The sequence below is a fragment of the Bipolaris victoriae genome (assembly GCF_000527765.1).
Source record: "Bipolaris victoriae FI3 unplaced genomic scaffold scaffold_10, whole genome shotgun sequence".
NCBI lineage: Eukaryota > Fungi > Ascomycota > Dothideomycetes > Pleosporales > Pleosporaceae > Bipolaris > Bipolaris victoriae.
The window spans coordinates 364,950-381,161 of record NW_014575382.1 but is presented as its reverse complement, the minus strand read 5'-3'; the positions used below and the strand labels follow the sequence as shown (position 1 = coordinate 381,161).

The following is a 16,212-nucleotide window of genomic DNA, read 5'->3' as shown; positions in this document are numbered from 1 at the left end:
ATAATCACGAGGAAAGTGAAGGACACCCGAACAAAGACACAATCGTGGCAATGGCAACAATGTACCAAGGGAGATAGACTGTAAGAAGATACAAAAACCCGGAAGACAATGCAGGCTTCGTGCGTATACCCTACACAGTGTATAAAAAGTGTCTTTATGCCTCAGTGATTGCTGCCACCTTTCAGGTGTCAAAAGTAGACTCTCAAAAGAGGCATCACACTTAGACCCATACTTGACCCAAAGAACATCTTTCGCCGATCTAACTTCACTTCCATGATTTGATAAGATCTTGGCCATTTCGAATGTAACAATGGGCAACGGCAACACACGAAACCATGTCAAGCAGCGCCATTGTAGGACCCTGCATGCTGTGAACAGTGTCAACAGTTAACTAAGTGAACAAACCCTTCTAAGCTCAAAACTAATGGTTCTTGTAAGGAGGAAAATGTTTTGATCAAAGCTGAATCGATAGCCGTTTCATAACGGGGTGGCTAGACGAGAAACGCGGTGAACTGTGCGCGGTTGTTTCAGGTTCATCTCTCTAAGCAGCTAACTCGAGATCTGCACAATGGTCGCGCATCGGGTGCGTAATACCCTCGATAAAGTAGACAAAATAACTTTAGGAAAGTGTATCGGCTTAGCAACAGGAATCTAAGCGAAGGGTCCCGTCGGATGTTTCCATTAACCAGGTTCTGCTAGCAAACATCGCGAGCCGAACCGCTACCCCCTTGCCTCAAATATTAAGCCACAATGTAACGTCCTAGTCGAGAGTATATGGATAATACTAATTTTCTCTCAAGAGGTACAGTGGTGGCTGGTTGGCTACAGGAGTCAAAACCCAATGCCACGTGGTTTATTGTCCAGTACTAGCAACCACCAAACCCACCATTTCTTATTTACACATCCAACTCCCAGCCTCCCTATAATCACCCCCAACAAACACATTTCTCAATGGATACATGCAGTGCCTCCTCCTAAATTCCACGCCCGCAGCTACCGTATCATTCACAAACTTAGTCCCCTCCACACGCTCGGGCGCAGCACCCGTCTCCACCCACGCCACTAGAGCAGCAAGAAGATTATGCTGGGCGTCAAACGGGATACCGGCTTGCGAAGCCCTTCCCCCCTGGCCCAGCACCCATGCCCCTGGTCCACCAGAGCAGTGAAACATGCCTGAGATCCTGAAGAAGCGCACCCACTTGTTCATACTGACGTAGCTTCTTTTGCCTCCTTTACCATTGCTGTCGCGTAGATGTTCGTAGAAGCGATTCGTGTTGAAGCTGGTGAGCTGGCTGTCTTGTTGGCCGTGATACATGAGTAATTTGCCGCCGCGAGATTCAAAGGCCGGCAGTGAAGATGGGTAGGTGCGGATGTTGGCTGGGTTGAGGGCTTCTGCTGCGCGTGCATCGGCGACAGTAAAGGTCGATGCGTTCCAGCTTGGGTCGCTGTATACCACATATTTGAACCAGTCCTCTGAGTAGGTGAAAGGTGTGCCAGTGTAGAGTCTGTCAGGTGCTTGCAGCTCGCTGCCGGGTTGCATGCCTGGAAAGATGAGTTCGCCAGAGGGATACGTGTAGGGACTGAATATGCGGACGAGTTGCTGTACTTGGTTTTCGTTGAGACATTTTGCTTCGGTTATGGCGTTGGCGCTGTTGCACTTCAAGGTCCATGGATTGAATCGACATAGCGAAGGGTCTTCGATTATCCCATCCTTTGCTCCATCAATGCCATCACATTGCCGTAGTATCTCATCATGGATCCACGTTTTCCATGCTTGGAGTGGAATAAAATCAGGACTTGTTTTTGGACCAGTGATAGTGTAGAAAAGTGCACGCCATGAATACAGATTGTTGAAATCGACGCCGGGCGCGCCAACGAGAATACCGTCGAAGTCTCTTGGGAACTGCTCTGCGGCTTTTATACCCTGGCGTCCGCCGAGAGAACAGCCTATGTAGTAGGATGTGCTATGTTTCTTTTGGTAGAAGTGTTGAGCTAGCATTTTGCCAGTCTCTACACTTGTATGGAGACTGTGAGGAAAGAACATGATCAATACGAGTCTTCTAAATGTAACCGAATGTGATTACTTACGATCGCCATGCAAAATCCACAACCGTCTCATGATTATTGAAGAAGTCTCGTCCTGAAGTACCGTTATGTCCATTATTTGCCCCAACAGTAGCGAAGCCATTCTGAGTGCCATAGGCAATGTCTTCGTACTTGATACCTTATGCTCCCATTAACACTGACCAATCTTATCTTCGAAGTAATTCGCACTCACATCCATCCAACCCTCCATTACCCGTAGCCAAAAACCTTCCAGACCACTTCTCTGGAAACCACGCCTCAAACGTAATCCGCGAAGTACTCGATGTCCGTATCTCAAGCGCAACACGACATAGATCCACAGCCACAACCTGGCTCGCTCGACCGCAACTCGCCACGTTATCGGGAAACGTCAAATTCGACCCCGCAGTAAAGAACTCGCGAACATTCAGCGTCGAGTTCTTAACATAATATGTAGGATCGAAACTCCGGCATTGTTCATGAAACCCAGAAGACGGAGCCGCAAACCCAATATCGAATAAGAATACCGGAGCAAAGCCCAACACTAGCATCCGCAACGCAGCATGCATCTTGAACAAATAAAGAAAACCACGTGCACCGGCAACGATCTCGCCATCAAAGCACACTATATACTAAAAGCAAATAGACATAACAAAATATGCGGATCGTTATACCCGGCGCTACTACTCGATTGCCTTGCTTCAAGGGCAAAAAGCGGGGCCTCGGGACGTTTTCTTTTTGTGCAGATGGAAAAAGGCAAAGTGCACTTAGCCCCCGCTCACGGAAAAAAGCGACTAGAAGGGGGGCGCGTGGACGGGCGAAATAACAGGTTCCTAGTGTGGAAATCAGGCTGTTTATCGGCGGTGGCGCCGAGGCTTAGATTTGGAGTTGAACGGTATGAAGACATATTCCTGACTTTGTTGTTTTCATCAGATTTAACGAAACAACATCATGCATGAAATTTTGGGTGAGCATCAACGGATACATAGGGTAAGGTATGCACAGCATGTGGGAATAAGAGAAAACGGCGTTATACTCGGAGAGAGCGCCGATGCAGGTTCCAACAGTGGAATACTATTGTAACATGGAGAGAAAAGTAGATTGCGGGGTCTCCGCACTAACCCTACTATGTGCTCTACCATCATCACACGACACCGAAGATCGGATCGTGGCAAAAAAAAACGAGCATCGGGGACAAGGTTAGCTTCACGTAGATCCACAAGTCTCGCTACAACATCAGTCCGAAGTGCTTTTAGATGTAAATCATATCATGTATATTCATCGTCACTCTACTATATAGTCACAACAACTTTTCTGAAGAGTGAAAAATAAAAAGTCATGGGGTATCCTGACATACACAAACACAAATAGGCGCTATAATACTACGCAGACGCCTCACGCAATGCAAACTCCACTATCTTCTTCCATCAACACTAAATGTTCCGCTCAATATCCAAAAGCCCAAGAGAATCAATCAACCCATCTGACTAACATCTCCAAATCCCACTCTAGGCCTCGCACCACCTTTTACCCTCCCCCCTCTCGCTGCACTACTACTGCCAGCAGCAACGCTCCCTCCAAATCCACCTTCTCTCAGCCTCCTCTCAAAACTCGTCACGCCGCCTATGCCACCAAAACTAGTGGGTCTTGAACTCTGCACAGGTGGAGCACTCATAGTGCCTAATCGTGATGTTCGTTCTCGCTCTAGTATTGAAGCCAAAGGTCGCCGTACAGGACTGAAAGCAGGCTGCTTCTCAGGACTAGCGGGAAGTTCAGGATGCTTGGCGCGGGCTAGACTGCGTTTTGATGGTGTCTTCAGGTATCCAGGCTTGCTTGCTGTTGGTGGCATGGGGGTTCCTGTCCAGAAAGTTGATTGGGGGCCGTCTCCGAAATCGAGATCGGACTCGTCATCCTCAATGATGGTCGTGGGGGGAGGGCGCAGAGCTGGCTGCGGTTGTGGGTATGTGTTTGGGCGGCGGAGTATGGAATTCAGCGGGCGCGTTGAAGATGGTGTAGGTGCCTGGGTGTACGGATTCGGTGTGAGAATGGGGTGTCGTGGAGGCTGTTCCGGTGTGAGAGAAAGAGAGAGATCAAGCTCTTTGTTCAGATCCAAAGCATCCTGGTCAAAAGCTGTCCAAGCCTCCAGATACTGGGTTTCGTCACCAGACGGCTCCAAGCCCCCCTGTTTCCCATGGTTTCTATTGCCCTCAGCGCTGACTGCGCCATCGTCACCTCCCCTGCCATCATCACGGTCTCTATCATCAACTCTCCGCGCTCTCGGTTTGTTAGGCGTGGGGCTTGCAGACCGTTCGGCAAATCGCTCTGTAGCACGCTCCGCCCAAAAGCGAACCATAGCTCTGACATGCTTTTCAAAGTTCCGGTTGAATAACGCTTTCGCATTATCTTCCTGTCTCTGGATGTTCCAGAGACGCCACCCCATCTTTTTGAGGGCGCCTGCAGCCATAATCTCAGTGCTTTCTTGTCGAAGAGCAATGGCTTGACCTTCTAGCATGCGAATGTCATCCATGCGTTGCGACCATGTGGCCAAACAAGCAGAGGTAATCCTGAAGGCATGTAGATTGGTGGCCTGAGCATCTTGTTGGCGAAGGATAAGCGTCCGGTCGTGCCATCGATGAATGATTTCTGCACTGGCTTGTATGGTGCGGTTCTCCAGCATATCATTCGCTCTTTGGTTCAGTCCTACGATATGGCTTGCTTTGTCCCTCCAATGTCCAAACACCCTTCGCACGAGATTTGTCTTTACCGTTCTACGGACCTGAGAGTATGTGTCGCGTCGGCGGTTGCGACGCGCAAGCTGCGTAGCTTCGCTCCAGGTCTTCAGGGTATGTTTACAAAGCACGTAGTAGTGTGCATCTGCCGACCATTGGTTCAGCTGCTGGAAATGCGCCTGTCTTTCTTTGAGCTTGGCAAAGATGCGTTCCTTCAACCTTTGTTGATACTCGGCTGTTACCGCAAACTGTTCAGCTCTTCTCTCCGTAGTGATGGCTTCCATCTTGCGCAAGCATGTCCGTAACAACTGGACACGCTTGAACTGAGCGAACCGCCTTTCAGCAGTGTCGAGAGTGTTGGCACGCTGATTTGTCTTTGTGACCCAAGATAAGAAAACCGTCTCCTTGAGTTGTCGATCGTGAACACGCTGAAAAAGAGATACTCGAGATGCAAGAGTCCACTTGTACAGACATTCGACCAGAACGCGGTCGTTGATACGCTCTTCAAGTGCTTTGATACGCAGTTTGTCATTCCAGGTCGTGTAGGCATTACGCAACAGTCGCATGCGATCGATGATACGAGCCCGGCGTGATAATTTAGCAACCTTACGCCAATTCTCGAAAGTTGAGCGAAGCAAGTGAGTATTGGTATGTGTCTGGAATTCGCGAAGTTTAGGTTCGAGCTGTGCTTGTTTCTGCATCGCATGCAAAGCCGTTCGGAGCAAGCTGGCTTTCCGGAAGTCATCTGCTTGAGATTGGAGGGCTTGAGCAGCATCCGATTTCTGCTGCCACGCTCTGAACGTCCTCCGTAGCACTATCTCATCCCGTCGATCAGTAGCCCACGTTTCTCTCTCTTTCATAATCTCAGTTATCTCACGCCACTTCAACAGCGTAGTCCTGGCTATTTGTGTATCATGCCAGTTTGATGCACCTCTACTAAGGTACTCTTTGACCAAAGTATCCCATGTTCGCCGGACGACTTTGTCTTCATAGTAGGAAACCGCAAGCTGTTCAGTGCCTTGTCTCGCAGCGGTGCGTGCGCGCCATATAGAGAGGAATTTCGCCAAAGCGAAATGTTGAATCTTGAGCTCGTTAACTGCTGTGATTTCGCGCCATCCATTGAAGAACCTTGTGCGCAGAATGTGCCGGCGCGCAACCGACGTGCGCTGGACCTCCTCTTCAGCACATTTCGCCCAGTGTGTAAAAGCCTTTGTGAGCAGAAACAAACTGCGAGCTTTGTCTGCTCTGGCTTCTAGTCGTTCGAAAAAGCGATTTGTTTCTCGGCCGGATCGCCTTACAAGCGCTGTGTCCCGCAGCTGCAAAAGAGAGGCTTTGAGCAGGGTGCGACGTTCAAATGCTGCAGCAGCCCTTTCCATATCCTCTCGCATGTTCAAACGGTCTTGCGCCCGACGCTGCCATGTCCATATGCATTCTCTCATCACCCGATGAAGTCGCTGTTGTTCAAGGGTTCTCGCATTGTCTAACAATTGCGTATCGGAGGGTCTGAACGGCTCGAAGACATATGGTCGCTGCGGTTGGGATTGTTGGCGCGCGGGTCGGTAAGGTTCATTAGGTATTGGCGCATTCACTCCAGGTATTTGGATATTGGAAAGATCGAGACTGGTAGTGTGATCGGTGGAACTGGCTTGGTCCGCATCATCAATGGGCCTGTACGTCAGCGGTTGTCCACCTCTTCTAATCTGCAAACTGCCACGACTCGATGCAGAAGCGCTACGCTTGTGAGGCGGTCGTTGTGGACCTGAAGTAGCGCGTTGAGGCGCAATTCCATTCACTCTATTGCGAATGGGAAGTCCAGCTTGGTGATACGAATGCGCCTCTGTGTCTGAAGTAGCACGCTGCCTATTAGGTCTGCTGCCATGGCCGTTTGGAGCTTGTTGCTGAGGTTGTCTGTTGGGGCGCAGAGCAAGGTCACCATGGTCAGTCCCAGCAACCTTGTCAGCGGTCACATCGAGGAATGAATCGAAGCTTGTTGTCCTCGGCAACCGTCCCGGCCCTGCCTGTGTCCCTTCCTGCGTCGCATCGAGCCCAGCTGCGGGTTCAATGTCGTCGCCCTCGTCGCCATACCCCACAGTGATGTCAAAATAGTCTCGGAGCACACGCTGGAAGCGACTTAGGAGATCCTCCCCATCTCGATCCTCGTGTTGTAGGTGGGCTAGAAAGCGGTATAATATAGCGCTATCCCTGGGTTCTAGACGGTTGTCCTCGACATGTTTGTCACATGCATCAAAGAGGGCGCGCGACGTCTTATCCTGCGAATGATGCGCCTGGTATATGATGTCGTATAGAATTTCGACGACTGCAAGAACATTAGTACGGTGAACAGAAACAATGGAATAGAGATCGTAAGTAATACCTTCGTTGGGCAATTCATCCCTGGTCAGGTCCTTCGCGTCACGTCCATTTTGTGTCATGGGGGGTAGCATTCGTGCACGCGACTCGGTCGTCTCCGGCGCGTTCGCGACAACATGGAAGTAGCTGCTGAGCCCGGGAAGTGTGCGAGCAACCAAAAAGTGGTATGCGGTGCAGTCGCGTCAAAGGAAAGGATTGCGCGCAGCGACTAAGCATTACAAGATGTATCGATGCATGGGTGACGGGGTAACCCGCTGCGCCCGCCTGCGTGAGAGCAACGCGCTTTGTTATGCGGATGGTTGGTTGCCCGTTCACACAGCGACAATGCCAAGAGTCTAGTGCGGTGGACCCTGTCATTGACCTCATCGACACATAGAAGAAACATTTGCAGCGCCTCACGACATCACTCATTTGACATTGTCATCTGTTGCTCACATCAAAATGCCTGGACGAACTCGCCCTATCGACAAGCTCGCCACTGCGGCTGCAAAATGCTCAAAAGAAGTACGTGCGCCACTTCATCCCCCACTTCTAGGGCCTTGCACTGTGTATTCTTTGTTGTATCCTAACATTGTTTAGAGTTCATTATATGGCAAATGTATTCTTGCAGACTACAACAACGTACGGAAAGACATGTGCGTGAACGAATTCATGAAACTAAAAGAGTGCTATCTTGTAAGACTATGTCTGATCCGATTCATTCACAGGTAGCTAACGATTGGCTCAGAAGGCGTACAAGCAGCGGTAGAAGTCATGGGTTGGTAAATATCCTTGGTAACATACAAAGTTCACGATTTCTCTGGCATTTGATTGAAAGTTATTTTTGTCATTTCTTCGGCTATCTACGTTACGCTGTCATGCCATCAAAACCCTTATTGTGGGCACACTAAACGATCTACGAACCCGTCCGCTGGAGGCATAGTAGTATTGCATACTCCTCACAGCTTAACCAACCGCAGCATGAAAGTTGCTTTGTGAAGCTCTTGCTCCTCTTCTGCAATCACCTTCTCGTTGCTGTTCTCGGGTATCTTGCCATCAAGTTCAGTGATGACGTGCTTGTCAACATTCCTCCTCAGAGCCTTCTCAAACAGTGGTCCTTGGTTCTCGAATGCCTTCTCCAGGCCCACTCCATCAGGGTCGCTCAAGACTCGGTACTCCATACCCACATCGTCAGTAGGTACCAGTCCAGCTTTCTTGCGCAAATCTTGTACACGGCGAATGACCTCTCGTGCAAGACCTTCCTGCTCAAGCTCAGGGTACGACGCCACGTCGAGAATAATGAGGACGTCATTGTCAGTGTTAAACTCTTGGTCTTTGTTGCTAGAGTCCTGTGCGAGACCACGCTTGACCATCAAGTCTTCGGCCTCAAGTTTGATGCCATCAACCACAATCTCACCGCTCTTCAAGTAATCCTTGATCTCTTGGCTCTTGAGGTTTGGCAGAGCCTTCTTGACCTTGACGGCGTCCTTCTTGAGCTTCTTGCCCAAAACGGAGAAGTCGGCTGTAGCAGAGTATTGCACGTTGTACTTCTCCTCATCGCTTGACAGCACGATTTCTCGCACGTTCAGTTCCTCCAAGATGTAGGTCTCGAGCGACTTGATGTCGTCAAGATATTGTTGCTCTGGGTGGATGACTACAAGCGTCTTGAGCGGGATCTTGAGACCCTTGTTCGCGCGATCTCTGCAGATACGGCCAAGTTCAATGACCGACTGCATGCGCTTGACTTGGCGCTCAACGGCTTCATCGAACAGCTCCTCGCGGACCTCTGGGAATGGTAGGAAGTGTACACTACGGTTGTCCTCTGCGTGCAACTCCTTAGGGATGTGTGGCAACAATCGCATGTAGATGTTGTCCGTAATGAATGGTGTGAAAGGTGCGAGTCCACGGCAGAGTGTGTAGAGGACTTCGAAGAGTGTGTTGAGTGCGTGTTTTGTGTCTTCTAGACCATATTCACCCTTCAGACGGCGGCGGTTGAAGCGAATATACCAGTTGGTCGTGTTGTCAATGAGCTCGAGCAACCGCGGGACGACAGTGTACAATCTGTATGCGGCCATTTCTTCGTTGACAAACTTCAGCAGCGATTGGCAGGATGCCAGGATCCACCTATCCAGTACGTTCGAATTTGTCTTCTCAGCCGCTGGATCGAACATAAAGTCAAGATCGGCGACCTTCTTCAGGAGCGATACCTGCTGCTCGAAGAACTGATAACTGTTCCATAGTGGTAGCAACACCTTGGAAACAATTTCCTTGACACCTGCCTCCTTGAAGCGAAGTGTCTCGGCGCGGACGACAGGCGAATTGATGAGATATAATCGCAGAGCGTCGGAACCATAGTTGTTCATGATGAGATTAGGATCGGGGTAGTTCTTTAGACGTTTTGACATCTTCTTGCCGTCCTCTGCAAGTACAATTCCGTTGACGACACAGTTCTTGAATGGTAGTTTGCCGAAAAGATGTGTGCCCAGGACTGTGAGGGTATAGAACCAACCGCGAGTTTGATCGAGACCCTCGGCAATAAAGTCTCCGGGGAAAGACTTTTCGAACTGCTCCACGTTCTCGAATGGGTAGTGTGCACTAGCGTAGGGCATAGAGCCAGACTCGAACCAACAGTCAAAGACTTCATTAGTTCTCTTCAGCGTACCCCTACCTTCTTTGCTAGGAATAGTAATGTGGTCGATCTTGTCACGGTGAATGTCGGTGAGTTCACCCTCGTATCCGCTAAGCTTCTTCAGCTCCTCTACGCTGCCAACGCACACAAGCTCTTTTCCGTCATCGCTGACCCAGATCGGGAGCGGGGTACCCCAGAAACGGTTTCTTGAAACTGCCCAGTCAGGTGAGTTGGAGATCCAGTTGGCGAAGCGCTTCTCCTTGACAAACGAAGGAACCCAGTGTGAGCCTGCAATGTTCTCCAGCATCTGTGGAACGATGTCCTGGATCTTGATGAACCATGAGGGAACAGTTCGGTAAATCAGGGGAGTATCAGACCGCCAGCAGAAGGGATAGCTATGGAGAAGCTGTGAGTCTACGATCAAGCGTCCAGTTCCTTTCAGATGCTTGATGATGCCCTTGTCTGCTGCCTTGACGTGCTGACCCTCGAAGTCGCGAACAACTGCAGTGAAACAACCTTGGTCGTCGACTGGATTTGGTGGTACTCTGGTATCGGAAATGACTCCGTGGGCAAGTGCGACGCGGTAATCGTCCTCTCCGTATGCGGGTGCCTGGTGGACGATACCCACACCGCTATCGGCTGTAACGTAGGTATCGTTCAAGACCTTGAAGCCGTAGTCCTTGAACTCATCGTACAGGTAGTCAAAGAGGGGCTCGTACTTCCAGCCTAGCATGTCCTTACCCTTGAGCTTTTCAACAATCTTGAACTTGGCCTTCTTGGGGTCCTTGTAGAGTGTACGTAGCAGGGATTCGAGGAGAACGTAGTGTTTGCCGGATGCTTCATCGAGGATCTTGACGTATTCGAAGTCGGGATGTGCGCAAAGACCAGTGTTGGATGGTAGTGTCCATGGAGTGGTAGTCCTGTTGTAACCACATTAGCACATGCCCACAAAAGCAAGCTAGGGTTGCCAATGTATGGGCATTGACAAGCAGAGTGTGCGCAGAAATACGTACCATGCCAACAAGCATGTGTTTGGGTCGTTGACAAGTGGGAATGTGACAACGACTGCCGGATCTTGGACATCTTTGTAGTTTTGGGAAGCCTCAAAGTTACTGAGAGGTGTTGCCAGTGCTGTACTGTAGGGCATGACCTTGTACCCACGGTATACAGCGCCCTTGTCGAAGAGGCGCTTGAACACCCACCACTCGGATTCCATGAAGTTGGTATCCATGGTCTTGTAGTCGTTGTCGAAATCGATCCAGCGCCCAAGACGGTCGATGGTAGTTCTCCATTCGGCCGCATATCTCATGACAATGGCGCGGCACTTTTCGTTGTACTTTGCAATTCCAATCTCGCGCACAGCATCACGTCCAGACATGCCCAGTTCCTTGTCAATTTCGTACTCAATCGGAACACCATGGGTATCCCAGCCGAATCTCCGCTCAACGTAACGACCCTTCATGGACCAGTAACGCGGAATAATGTCCTTGATGGTGGACGCCAAGAGATGGCCATAATGCGGCAATCCGGTCGCGAACGGCGGTCCATCGTAGAAGGTGTATGGTTCTTTGCCTTTGGACTGGGTAGGATTAGTACAAAAAAAACGCCAGATATGCTTGTCACAGGTTATGCAACATAGCTATAACAAGGCAAGATCACAACAGACAAGCCGACAGAGGGGCACGTGAAGTATGCTGGAAAAGGGCGCAGGAATTCGCATCCACTTACCAGCTCAACTTGCCTCAGGAAGGCGTCGATCTCCTTCCATCGCGCAAGCACGCGCTCCTCCTCGCGAGGGAAGTCAATAGACATTTTTGGTGTTGATGAGAAATGACCGTGGCGGGGAACGATTTTCTAGAGTTGACTCCTCCGAATCCCCGCCACTAGCGTGACTCACTATCGATAGAGCCCCGCCCTTAGGTCTCACGCTATGCGAATTGCTTGCTATAGTAGTAGCACTAGAGCACCTGAACTTCCAAGGCAGGTCTAGAACAACTATATCATCCGCCTACATTGAAATAAAACGAATATCGAGCCAGAGAAGCATATGCAAATGACGAATTGAAGGATTGGTATCTCATTGAATATGCTTTGGAATCGATTAGCCTTCGACCTCTACAATGTCCACCAAAGCCCTGCATCCAGACGCCAGATATCAAAAAAAGCCCCTCTTCCCCAGATGATGGAAGCTAAATGATACAATAGTCATGATATTTATTACATTCCACCACAGTAGCTGTCCCTTGTCTCATCCCAACCCTACTAATCGGAACCATCCGGCTCGGAAATGATCAGATAGAGTCCCATAGGACACCTGTCGTCGCTCTGTTTAAACCACAACAAAGTGTCCTTGGAGCACAGCATACCGCTCCTCACCACTACTCCCTTTTGCTCCTGAGAAACATAGCACGGCCCCGAGCTAAGAACGTAACTATGGCGGGGAGCAAACTGCTTTATGGTAATCGGTGGTGTGATACTAAGCGGAGGTTTATTACTCCAAGTTGTAACGATGGGAAGTGGAACCCGAGCGCCGTGGGCAAAGGGGTGGAACATGAAGTGGCCTGGGCCGATCATGCGGGATATACCTGGTGCTTGCTTGTAGTCGGGGAAGTTGAAGACAAGGTTGCAGGTTTTGCCTCTGGCCCTGTCGGCATCCAAGGGTATGTTGAAGACGGTGCATTTGTCTCTTGCGGTTGTACCCGCCCAGCTGTCGGGTGAGAAAAATTCGGTAGGTTTCTTTTCGCTGATTTGGAAGATGTCTCGGGGCGCGAAGGTGCGACCTTTTGGCAGTTCGCCATATGGTTGAATGAAGGAGGTTGGGCAGCCTCTGGGGTTTCTGTCGAATACCCGCGGTGTGAGCTCTATAGTTGAATTATTGAACGGTATTGCGAGAGCTGTGGCAGCAAAGGCCGAAAGGATCGCGATGATTCTCATGACGGGTTGTGACTTTTCAGTAGGGATTGAGTGACAGTTCGATCTTAAAGAGGCGCGGTCGCTGTCCTAGCCAACGCAGATTCTGTCTTGTAGAGTATCATTGCCCTAGACTGGTTGGTGGTTTATCAGTATTGACATCAATGCCTCGTACCGTCTCTGCCATGTGTTGGGTGTTTGATGGAGAAATCACCGCTACTTTATTCAACAGATCTCGCAGGTATACTGCGACAGTCCCAACATAAGACATAGTTCAGAAGATGGAATCCACATCAAGAAATTGTACTGGCAATCATGTTGTAATGGATCTAAACAGAAAAGCATGTTCCCAATTGTATGGCAGGACCTTGGGCACGCAGCGAAGGGTATTCGGTTACCCCACATTTCCTACCAATTGCTGAGAATTTGTCTACAATAATTAGAATACCAGCTACTTGACGTCTAAAAACTTCGAGACAGCTGCAACAAATATCAAAATCGGTTATGTTGACATGGACGTGAAATGCAAGAAACCTCCGAAGTCCTCACAGACATCGCAAATCTAATCTACCCACATACTACACCCACCAACACCCACATAAACAAACCCAATCTCTATACGACCGTATCTTCCCTCCCGCAAACGCGCCACCCGGTCCTTTACCACCGGTACGATGCACACATCATTCATAAGTGCTTACACGGAAACCCATTTCACGCAGCAGCGGCTCCGGAACCTCAACCCAAAAGCGCCAACAACGCCGCCTGATGAAACGCGTAGTAGGCCCCCGCTGATTCCACCACCCATCAATTTCCCGTAAGCCACAAAACTTGCCCTCTTCACGCGAAGTCTTTTTTAGCCACAAACGGCAGGAAGGAAACAAAGAACACAGATTTTTATGAACTATAAGCCTGTATAAACCTTATTCGCGAGTCGTGAAGCATCCGGCGGCAGCTTAGATAGATTAAAGGGAAGCCGATGGCACGGTGATGTTGTGCGCGCAAGGAGAAAAAGGGACTGAAAGAACAAAAAAAGGTTAAGAAAGAACAAGATAGGAATGTAATTTGCGGAGTAGTATTACTCCATCATGAAGCTCTTACCCCAGATACGAACCGTCGCAACATACATGCAAGCGTTGCCTGAGGCGCACACACTCTAACGCGCGATATCCCTTCTTTACCCCGAGACTTATGCACAACAAGGCGCTCTCCTTCTCGTATGCATAAATACGCCGCCCGTCATCTGACACCCTCCGCGACAAACAGGCGAAATAATAACGCCGAATTCCATCGGTCTCACAGGCCCTCGCTTCCATTCGTACTAACTCGTAAGGAAAAGAAAAAGAAACCATACTTCGGGAGAACCACTCAATTCTATACTAGTAATTCAAAAAACCACTCGTTTGCATTAACAATATCCAAATCCAGAATAAACATACGAACTATGCATGTTAAGATAGCAATGGAGGGGGGAAAACACGCAAGGACCACACTAATCTCTCTATTTTTGGGTGAAGTGATTGCGCACAAAAAAAAATTGGGGGGAAGGGGTGCTTGTTTCCCCATGCTAAGACGCTTGGGTGCGGGAAGAAGGGAGACGTGAATAAAATTTTGATTAAAAACGATGCAAAAATGCGGAAATGAAAGGCTGTGGGAAAACGAGCGAGGTGAACAGGGGGGTTTTTTTTTGCGCAATAAGGCCACCCGCACCCCAGGCACAACAGCAGGTGTGTGTGTGACTCGGGTTGGTGTGTCTTGATTGGGAAACACCGGAAATTTGATGGTCTTGGGTGCAAGGGCGCGCTGGGTTGCCGTGTTTGGAATGGGGGGAGGGGGGGTCCTAGTGCGGAGGCTCCGGGGTAGTTCGATGGAGAAATTCCATTGCATTTCAGAGGGTTTGGTCGTGCTATGACTTTTCATATGGTTCTGTGGTACCGGTCTCCGAATGGCGCTCTGTACAAGAATCCATTATTCGTTCAGCGTAATAGTCGGGGAGAGATAGGCAAAGAAAGATGTTATGGGAACGGACATGGGAATTTTCACAATCGAGAACCAGAGCACAGATATCAGTCAAAGAGAAAAAATGGTGTTTCAAGTTCAATTGCTACTAATCGACCCAACTAATTACAATTACCCTTTGCGATACCAAGGGCGTACCTATAAGCGAAGACCTAAACCTCTATGCAATGCACTCATGTAAAGTCATAGCCTACTAAGTAGCAAGCTCGATTGAAGAAGATGACATTTACAAGAAGAAAGCAGCAAAAGCACCGACACCAGCAACGAAGCCACCGACGTTGAGAGCAGAGGCGGCACCGCTGAACTCAGGAGGAGCGGAAGGCTTGACGTAGCCACCGGTCTTGGTGGGGTATCCAGTGCCAGCAGCAGGGGGAACACCGGTACCGGCAGGGACAGATGGGTAGGGAGCACCGCCACCTGGGACAGATGGGTAAGGAGCAACAGGGACGGAAGGCTTGCCAGGAGTGTAGGGAGAAGGAGGAACACCAGTACCGGTGGGGTAAGGGACGGTGACGGTGATGGTGGTGGAGCTCAGGCAAGAGGTGGTGGTGTCAGGGCTGGGGACCTTGGGAGTCTCGGCAGGGTAGGTAGGAGCCGGGGCAGAAGGAGTCTCAGCGGGGTAGACGGGGTGGCTCTCCTGGGGGACAGGGACCTTGGGGGTCTCAGCCGGGTAGGTAGGAGCAGGCTTGCTGGGAGTCTCAGCCGGGTAGGTAGGAGGCTGGCTAGGAGTCTCCGCAGGATAGGTGGGAGGAAGGCTGGGGGTCTCCGCAGGGTAGGTAGGAGGCTTGCTGGGAGTCTCGACCGGGTAGGCGGGGACCGAGGTAGCGGGGTGAGGAACCTCAGTGGTGCAAGGCTCGGAAGAGGGAGCAGGAGCCGGGACCTCAGGGTAGGCTGGGTAGGCGTTGTAGCTGGGAGCAGCGGCGGCGAGGCCGGCGAAGGCAGCGATGGCAATGGTGTAACGCATTTTGATTGTTGGGTATTAGAACTTGAAAAGTAAAAGATGAAGTGGTTGGTGGGAGAGGTTGGAAGAGAGTTGGCGAGATTGAATTATTAAGGATAGTATTAGGTTGAGGACAACGAATGGACGACTCGAAGGTCAGGGACTTGATGCTCGAAAGTTGGCTGTGAAGTGGAGAAGAAAAGTTGGAGGGCGAGCACTTCGTCAGCTTATGTAGCAAAGGGAGATTGCAAGCGTCGTAGCGCGGGCCGGAAACATGTGGCCACTGAAAGGGGGGTGGACAGGACAGGCGACAGGGGCGGAGACGTCGAGGCCATGCAAGTGGTCCAGCGGGTGTCAGGACTAACGCAGGTCCCAAGTGGCCCCCGGCGGTCGGCTGGCCAGTGGCAGGGCGGACGTGCCTGATGCTAAGACGACATGGGCAGGTTGCCTGCTAGTAGCGGCCGTGGCTCTCGTGTTGGCTAAATGAACCGGCGTCGAGGCGCCCTGAAGCGGGAGACGAGGCGTCAACTCGCACCCGCTGGCACCCATTCGAGTCGTGTGCTGGCTGGCGA

The 16,212-nt window shown here is 50.4% G+C and overlaps 5 protein-coding genes across 5 annotated transcripts; 1 reads left to right on the top strand and 4 right to left on the bottom strand.

Annotated features, from left to right (window-relative positions):
• Positions 1-892: 892 nt before the first annotated feature.
• COCVIDRAFT_88876 (hypothetical protein) lies at positions 893-2,615 on the bottom strand (the record flags this gene model as incomplete). The annotated part of the gene is made up of 3 exons (XM_014705232.1): positions 893-2,027; positions 2,089-2,224; positions 2,279-2,615. 3 exons carry the CDS (start codon positions 2,613-2,615, stop codon positions 893-895), a joined length of 1,608 nt encoding a protein of 535 aa, XP_014560718.1.
• A 923-nt stretch (positions 2,616-3,538) lies between these two features.
• On the bottom strand, positions 3,539-7,237 carry COCVIDRAFT_88751 (hypothetical protein; the record flags this gene model as incomplete). Its single annotated transcript, XM_014705231.1, has 2 exons — positions 3,539-7,110; positions 7,168-7,237. The coding sequence occupies 2 exons, from the start codon at positions 7,235-7,237 to the stop codon at positions 3,539-3,541; spliced, it is 3,642 nt and encodes a 1,213-aa protein (XP_014560717.1).
• Positions 7,238-7,604: 367 nt separating this feature from the next.
• COCVIDRAFT_88822 (hypothetical protein) lies at positions 7,605-7,911 on the top strand (the record flags this gene model as incomplete). Its single annotated transcript, XM_014705230.1, has 3 exons — positions 7,605-7,667; positions 7,743-7,838; positions 7,891-7,911. 3 exons carry the CDS (start codon positions 7,605-7,607, stop codon positions 7,909-7,911), a joined length of 180 nt encoding a protein of 59 aa, XP_014560716.1.
• Positions 7,912-8,101: 190 nt separating this feature from the next.
• On the bottom strand, positions 8,102-11,583 carry COCVIDRAFT_23291 (hypothetical protein; the record flags this gene model as incomplete). Its single annotated transcript, XM_014705124.1, has 3 exons — positions 8,102-10,691; positions 10,785-11,350; positions 11,500-11,583. The coding sequence occupies 3 exons, from the start codon at positions 11,581-11,583 to the stop codon at positions 8,102-8,104; spliced, it is 3,240 nt and encodes a 1,079-aa protein (XP_014560610.1).
• A 450-nt stretch (positions 11,584-12,033) lies between these two features.
• On the bottom strand, positions 12,034-12,705 carry COCVIDRAFT_88562 (hypothetical protein; the record flags this gene model as incomplete). Its single annotated transcript, XM_014705229.1, has 2 exons — positions 12,034-12,598; positions 12,653-12,705. 2 exons carry the CDS (start codon positions 12,703-12,705, stop codon positions 12,034-12,036), a joined length of 618 nt encoding a protein of 205 aa, XP_014560715.1.
• Between the last annotated feature and the right edge of the window lie 3,507 nt (positions 12,706-16,212).